The 8,798-nt window shown below is 41.4% G+C and overlaps 1 protein-coding gene across 1 annotated transcript in view; it reads right to left on the reverse strand.

The window, feature by feature from the left end:
• Window positions 1-8,798, reverse strand: part of USH2A (usherin) — a 949,135-nt gene that overhangs the window by 939,359 nt on the left and 978 nt on the right. The window contains exon 2 of the mRNA XM_004700145.2: window positions 3,499-3,664. Within this exon, the coding sequence (XP_004700202.1) occupies window positions 3,499-3,664 (166 nt within the window). The remainder of the gene's footprint in view (window positions 1-3,498; window positions 3,665-8,798) is intronic.

The raw sequence follows: 8,798 nt of genomic DNA on the forward strand, positions 1-8,798 counted from the left end.
ATCCCCTACCTAGCATATTCCATCCCCTACCTAGCATATTCCATCCCCTACCTAGCATATCCCATCCCCTACCCAGCATATCCCATCCCCTACCTAGCATATTCCATCGCCTACCTAACATATCCCATCCCCTACCTAGCATATCCCATCCCCTACCTAACATATCCCATCCCCTACCTAGCATTATTGGTGTTGCTGCTGTTGTCGTTGCTGCTGCTGGGGGACCTCGAGCTCATTGTGACTCCTGGTGCTCTAACAGGGCCGAGTAGAACAGCGGCACGGCATCTCCGAGGTGGCAATTCTTTCTGGAAGCAAGCTGCCTTGCCTTTCAGTTAGTAGGGTTCTCTGAGACTGATGTTGAGTGAACCTGTATGACGGACTAAAGAGACCCCCATGGAGGTTCAGGTTGAAGTCTTTAGGAGAGCAGGTCACCAGGTCTTTTCTCCTGGGAAGTGGCTGGGTTGGTTCAAACCACCACCCGTTGGCTTAGCAGCTGAGCATGTAAACACATGCCCCCCAGAACCCGTGAGTTCTCCTGTGGTCAGTACTCAGCATGCTGCCTACTGCAACCCAAGGTTGCGTGATAAAAATGCATCTCCATGCTCAGAATGAAGCATGGTAGGCACTATGGAATAACACACCAATTAATAAGTAACATTTCATACGGAAGTCAGTTACCTGCCGGTAGTTATACAATGAAAGTAACAAGCTGCATTTATCCATATGTTGGCCATAAAACCTACATTTTTTTTCGTTCCTGAATAAGTACCAGACATCATGCTGAAGGAGCAGAAAATAAATAATAATAAGCCTGGGGTCCAGGTCTCCCATTAATCGGGTAGCTCTCTACACCACTCATCTGCTTTTCATAGTCCAGTAACTTTGTACTTTTCTCCACATCCCCTTGACTTAGCAGGCGCCATTGCTTCCGTGTGCGCAAGGGAGCCACAGTGATTGATTGCATGCATCCCACTGTGCAAGCATTCTCGCCCTTCTTTTCCCATCAAATCTTTCCAGTTGCCAGTGTCCCCTTACGCCTGTATGGAGACTCATTGTCCTCCTCTCATGGAGATGGGAAAAGTGGACCCAGTGAATTCCTCACAACAGAACAGCGCTACTTCACTCGGATTCCCCAACTCTGCGCCTCTTGCTCTTCCCGGTTACAAATTCTACTTACTTACAACTCCTAAATAATTTGCACCTTCTTGATAAAACACCTGTTATATCAATTGTTATTGATTTCGTGAACTTTCTAATGGATTCAGACAGGTGTCCAATTTAAAGTGATCCTATGTAGATGCCTGTAGTATAAGCAGTAGCCTATTAACCACATGATCGACAGTTCAAACCCACCAGCAGCTCCTGGGGAGAAAGATGAGGTAAAGACATGTAGCTTTGGAAGCCCTAGTAGGATCACTATGCATTGGAATTGACTTGGAGTCGATTCTGCCATAACCACTTTAGAGAGGGTTTCCACGCCTGCCAATCTTGATGGGAGCAGACAGTCTCCTCTTTCTCCAATGAAGGGGCTAGTAGATTTGAACCACCAAATTTGGGGTTAGCAGTCCAACACTACAGCACCACCAGGGCATTTAAATACCCTTAAAACATTCAGCAAGTGCTACTTGAATAAGTGGCTCAATTGAATGATTTTCAAAAATATTGTGATTGTTTATTTCTATATTTTTAATATAAAGTATAGAATAATAAAATAATAGCATAAATAAATACATAAATGACATGAAATGGAAAGGACCAGTGTTCTCTTGATATTCAAACCGTGGTGATATAAAGCAATCTCATTAAATCATAAGTACCTTAACCTTTTCTTGAAAGAAGAGGAAGATTTAAAGATTTAGAAAGGAATTTTGCCTAAACTGAGAAATGACTCATATTTGACATGTATGGAAATGATAATGCTGATTTCAATAGGCACTCTAAGAGCATTTCCCTCCCTGGAGAGTAATTCAGGAATGGTTACCTCTCTGCATTTAGAGTTTAAACTTTCTGTATAATGCTTTTAATATACTACTGCCTGCCCAAACATGGCAGAGCGTCACAGAAACAGCAAAACAAAAAGGCAGGTAAAAAGGGTTTTTTAAAATAATTGTTGATATAAAACCGTGCCGAAATATATCAATTTGACATCTTCTGCAGATTCCCTCTCCTTAGCTGTTCCTATTTCTACATTGCTAACATTTTAACTCAATTCTTCTCTGCTTGCTAATGGATGGAGTGGACGATGTTGAGATCCAGAACTGCTGGCTTCTAACGAACGGAAGGAAAGCACTGGCGGATTAACATCCTCAGTGCCATAGCCAGACAGCCCTGCACCTTTCTGCACACTCCAAACCTGGTGGCCAGGACACCCCGCTCTCTGCCAACTGCACTTGCACAATGCTTCTCTGCATTTGTAGTTCTTTTTATACTTATATTTCTTCATTTCCTCCTTGATACACTGCTGTGCCAAAGTATAGCAGAATTGCATACTTATAATCGGGCAAAAAAAATCAAACAGGTGCAAAGTAAATTCAAATCTGGGACCTATGCTGAAAGTAAAATAAAGGTGAACTAACAAATCACACGGGAGAAAAACAGGGGCTTTCCACCTCCTTAAACAGTCTCTGAAACTCAGAGAGGGGCGTCTCTGCGTCGGCATTGACTCAATGGCAATGAGAAAGAAGAAGAGATCTCACGGTTCTGTGAGGATCCCTGTCTACTAATGGGTTCAGGGGGAAATCTCTGAAATAAATAATTTATATAAAGTAAATATGGGTTCACTTTCCTTCTTGTGGTCATGGGGTTTGCAAGGAACACTATTTGAAGGTTTCACAAGCTATCACTCCCTGCACCTCTCATAAAAGGAAAGGGCTGCCTTGGGCCACACTGGGCCACTCCAGGGAAGAAATCAACAGAGAAACTCTGCTTCTGTCCCAGGGACTGTAAATGCCAGATATCTCACAGCTCCCTGGCCGCTAGCAGCTGCTCCAGCTAACACAGACTGTGGTTGAGAAGTCAAGTCACAATATAAGACCTTTTGAGTCTTGCAAGTGCAAAGTTCATTAGTTCTAAGGTCAGTAATTTAATGCAACAGCCAACTGTGATTCACATCATTGAATCCTATGTGATAAAAGACAACTGTTAAAAACTTTTTAAAAATTTTTAAATGACAGTGGTTTTAATACTGCCATGAACAAAATAAAATATAGCTATCAAATAAAACAACATTTCCTGAGCACATGATTATTCTAAATATCTTTCTATGTCAGCTTTTGTGTACTTTTCGCTATGATTTTGAAAGGGGGTGGGTAGGATACAAGGGTATCAAGAGCAGCATCATTAGATCATTTAAATATTCTTATTCTTTAGCTGCCATTGACATGCACCTGAACTCAGAGGTACTGCTTCCAGTATTGTGGCCTGATGCCATTTAAAGGAGAGAAAGGGAGAGAGATCCTTGTGTTTAACCAAATGTTAAATATTTTTTATTTTACTCACCTGCACACTAAGATGAATCCATTTCTTCACAAGAATTCTCCCCAGTGTCATTACTTTTATTGGAGGCTGCAAACCATTTACTGTGCGATAATAAAACATGGTCTCGTTCTCAGATATTGTAAGTTTGAACGCCAGCTGCCCGTCTGCTGCCTTTTCTATAACACACCTTAGGAAGCAAGCAGGAAAGAAAGAAAGGTCAGCACTCAACCCAAGGGCACCCTCGGGCATTCTGTGCTTCCGGTGGTGCTCAGACCACCCTAATGAAGCGCCAGGCATGCCTGTCTGAGCGCCGGTGTACCTCAAGACAAGCTTGGTGCCATTGAAGAAGCCCTTTTATTTTCCTTTTTAAAAATAGAATCTATTCCCCAGAGCCTGCGCACCCTTCATTAGAGATTCATGATAGAAGCTAAAGTGGTTGAGCCATTCCACAAAACTAACATTGAGCTTATTGGCTCATTAGTTCCTTTGCTATTTCTTTTCTAGGAAATGGCAAGCACACGACATCCCGCTTGGGCACCGAGTCAGCAGTGCACACCCTTCTTTCTCTTACTTTTTCATAAGAATTGGGAGTCCATGGGATGCTCAAAACCTCTAGCCCTGAAGTTTGACTTACTCTGTTTAATTCCTGTACTGGAGTAGAACGTAGACAGCTACAACCTGCGCTGGTCGTCATCAGTTGGCCAGAAGCAACTGATGTGCTGTAAGGTAACTGGCGACCTATTGATGGCCATGAAGACCAACTGAGATAACCTTAATGATCGCGCAAGAAAGGTCATCCAGTCTTCTACAAACAATGGGAAAGAATCTGTTGATCCAATAGAAGGATGTCCTGGGAAAGTCTAGGTCTAATTTCAGGCCAACTTAGCACAGTATTGGAAAGCTCACTCTCGACCTTCTCACAATGGAACACTTCAACTCCCTTCAAATAGGCAATGAATATTTTTAAAGCATATCTCCATTTATGTCATAGGTTGGCTTGCATACCCCACAAAGATATGTCAGATCCCTAACCTAGCAGTGTGACCTTGTAGGAAATAAGGTCTTTGAAAAACGTTATTAATTAGGGTGGGTTTGTAATGAAGTGGGGCAGATCTTCATGCTGTATCAGCGGTACCTTACAAAAGAGGAAGAGACACGTACCCACAAAGGGAAGAGGGCCTCATGAAGACAGAGACAGAGGATGGAGTGATCCACTAGAAGCAAGTAGAGATGCAGGGAGCAGATATTCCATCAGAGCCCTCAGAAAGACCCAACACAGTTGACATTCTGACTCCTAGTCTACAGAGCTGAGAAAACACAAAGTTCTGTTTGTTATCCACCACCCATTTATGTGGTGCTTTGCCAGAACAACCCTAAGATGTGAATACCACTTATAGTCAATCATTATTTTATTTTATATTAATTGTATTTTTATTTTATATTAATTGTATTCACATATATTTCTAGTCCTGTGTGCCCTCTAAGTAGAAACATATGTGAATCCAAACCATATTTCTTGCTATAACATTTCAGCTTGGCAGGTTATCTTTTTAGCAGGAGTGAATAATTCCCTAAGTTCTTTTATCAACACCTCCCCAAATCACTAGCTACCAAGCATGAGCACCAGACTATGGCTTACAAACAAGAACCCATAAGGGGATGCACCCCAAAGAGGGGAATGTTTTTAAGGTATTCAAGCAACCTAAGAGTGACCCGACAGGACAGAGTAGAACAGTCCCTGTGTGTGTCTGAGACTGTAAATCTTCATGGAGGTGGAAAACTTCCATCTTTCTCCTCACGAGCGGCTAGTGTCTTTGAAATGCTGACCTCACGGTTAGCAGTCTAACTCACAGGCCCCAACATCACCGGGACTCCATTTTATGAGCTGGAATCAATTTAATGGCAGTGAGCTTGGTTCTTTACTCAAGAACCTGAGACCCTCTCTTCACAAGTTCGCCTCTTTACTCAGCTCTGGCACTGCTTCTCCCCATAGATAGTGCTTGATTGGGGAACCCTTGTCAAGCTCAAGGTTGGGAAAGCTGGCTTCCTTTGTGCTTACTTTGTACAGGGTACCCCTGTAATAACATCTATCTATATGCCTTCCCTATGAGAATGGTTCAGCCAAACTTATTGCTAAAAGCATCTTTAAACCATTTGTAAAGAAAACATTCTGACAGCTATTCCTTCTCATTGCATCTAGTGTTTCCTTGACTTGAGAGGTTAGGGTAAGATGGGAAAACATTCCACAGTTTTTGTTTTATTACATTTTGTACATACATTTTCTGCTAAGGTTATGGGAGCAGGCATCTGTTTTAACTTAGGTGCCTAGGTTTAATTGATATAAAGATATTTTATAAAGTGGAAATAAAGGCTTTCCATGAATTCCATTGTTCATTAATTTTTTTAACCCTTTTGTGTTTGGATATTTCCATGTCACTGGAATAGAAGTTTTCTTTCTATCCTCTGCCTTCAGGTCTTAAACAATCCAGGAAGAGTTTGTCTCTATTCATATTTCTTGAGTTTAAATCTACAAGTGAGAATTTGACCACTATTCAAGAACGTATTTACCAACTGCAGACTGATTTCCCCAAGCTTACTGAAAATGCAATTCTTAATATGTTATTGATTATCTTCCTTGCTATTTTGTTTGCTTGTAAACATGCTAGCTTTGGTAGATAATGAATATGAGGGGAAGGCAGGTAGCAAAATATTTAGGAACTGGATTTATTTTGCTCCTGAATAAACAATAAGTGGATAATCCATGTTTTATTTGTTTTACTTATCTAGTGCAAACACCTTGAGACTCCCCCAATTCCCATAGGTATTTTAGTTTTGAGGATGGAAATGACCTTGATACAGGGAAATCTCAAAATACCCTCTATCTTAGTTACATGAAATGATGCTAATAGATTAACTTGGTACAGAGGTGCTCCAGTGGGGTGGGGGAGGGGGGGGGGGGGGCAGAATTGATCCTATGCATACATTTGTCAAGAGCAGTGTTAGATAACCTAAGAAGCAAAGAAAGCAAAGACTTGCTTGTGCTTACTTACTGATTGGTAGTAAGTTTACCGTTTTTTACATAAAAGATTTTGCATATACAGATGACTGGCATTTGTCTCTCACCTAATTCCATAGCACTTTCCTATAGAATCAAAGTCTTTGTTCAAGTTAAAAATTCCATGACAGGGAAGACACACCCAGTAGGCAACAAAAGCATGGGCTCACTAGTGTTTGCTTCTTAATCTGTAGTAAACCCTTTCAAATAGATCCCATCACATTGCTATGGTGACAAAAGGGAAAGGGTAGAATCATTCCTACATCTTAGGTGAGGAAGCACCAATAAGCACATGCTAATCTTGCTTACCTGGTAAATCCATCACTGATCAAGAAAATCTTTTCAGAATCTTTGGATTCTAGTGATATAAGTTGAGTAGGTTAAATTTATCAGAATTTCAAATAGGGATTTCTTCTAGGAGAGACTTAGAAACAGGGATGATGATTTGTGATTATTTTTACTCCAAATTTTAAAAAAGTGCCAGCTTTCCCTTGTCAAACCAAAACTAAACACCAAAGACATTTAAGTCATTTTTGCTTATAAGCTTATAAGGTGTTCCTGGTTTGTGTCTCACGATTATGGACTGTCAAGATGTTCACACAGAAGAAACCATCACAGGGGAAGGACCAAGGCCCTACCTTACAGGAAGGGCAAACAAAAACAAGTAAGCCATGCCTCACAATCATCTTATTATAATTTCTTATATTGCCTACACATCTAAGGGAGACATTTGATTAGATGACAGCTCAAGAAAAGACGACAGGATACACAATAAATAAACAAAAAATGGTGATCAGTTAAGTAAGCCTTACACAGGGGCCCTTCCAGTAACGAAAGCCACCTCAATCTAATGAAGAGAGACTTGTTTGTCTTGGGAGAAAGATGATGCTGTCTGGTCCTGCGAAGATTTACAGTCTCAGGAACCCTACACAGGATCACTACAAGTAAGGATGAACTCAATGGCAGTGAGCTTGGTTGGTCTGTGGGCTACGAACAGTTATTGGAAGCATGTCACTTAGCCATGTGATCTGGTCTAAAACTTCAAAATAAAAGAAGGAATACTCAAAAAGGATAAGAGCAAAGTCTAGGGTTAATTTTTTGTAATTGTTTCCAAATTGAAGTCTTTGATTTCACAGGCTTAAAGAAGACCCTTGTGTAACTTGCATTAAAAAAAAATGATGGTAAGGACCCCATTCTAAACTCACTGAAGGAATTTCTACTGGATCAACAGCATGCAAATTTTTGTCTCTCTCCCTACATATTTCATAACTAATTGGAAGGTAAAAATAGCATGAGGGAAAGAGACAAAAGCTGTTTTTTCCAGAGGCTGAGTGCTATTCATTTACCTCTTTATCCACGTCATACTATTGAGCTGGTTCCACATGTCAAACATCTCTTAGGAAAACAAGAATGAATAAAACACAGGTGTAGCCCTCTGAGAGTAGTCGTCTACCTCATGAAGAATGTATATTCTCGTGGACATAGGTTGTTTATATAAAGCAAGACAAAGACTTTGAAATTTTGGTATTACTAGTCCCCATGCTTATACTGAGCCTGGCCCTGTCTCTGAAGGCCGAGACGCAAATATTAAGAAATATTAAACCAGGTGTAAGCATGTCTGCCGGCAAAGAAACTGTTCCAACGCAATCTTTTGTGATGATTCATTGCATCTACAGGAGCCCCGATGGCACAGTGGTTACTAGTAAAGCTGCTAATTGCAGGGTCAGCAGTTCTAAACCACCAACCGTTCCTTGGGAGAAAGATGGGGTTTCCTACTCCTGTAAAGAGCTACGGTCTTGAAAACCAACAGGGGCAATTCTGCCCTGTCCTGTAGGGTCACCATAAGTCAGCATAGATTCCGTGACAGAGTGTGTTTGTTTTAGGCGGCTGGGTGGCACAGTGGTTAAAGTGCTCCCCTGCTAACTGAGAGCTTTGTGGTTCAAAGCCATCAGTGGCCTAAAGGAGGAGAGACCTGCCAAACTACTCTGTGACAGTTACAGCCTCAGAAGCCCTGCGGGGCAGCTCTACTCTGTCCGGGGGCATCACTACGAGTCACACTCGACTCAATTTGCCAGGAGTTAATGTAGGGTAGACCTCCAATCACATGCATTCTAAAGTGTTAACCTTTATTTCTAGTTTGGAATTCAAGTTGCACTAATCTGTAACTACTGGGTTTTCAGTGCCCTAGGGAAACTTAACGGAGCCACGCTGTGGTGTGGTTAAGTGTTGAGCTGCAATCCGATTGGTCACTAGAAGGAATCGCCCG

Source organism: Echinops telfairi, unplaced genomic scaffold, assembly GCF_000313985.2.
Source record: "Echinops telfairi isolate 266 unplaced genomic scaffold, ASM31398v2 ScPeMD7_7424;HRSCAF=8462, whole genome shotgun sequence".
NCBI classification, from domain to species: Eukaryota; Metazoa; Chordata; class Mammalia; order Afrosoricida; family Tenrecidae; genus Echinops; species Echinops telfairi.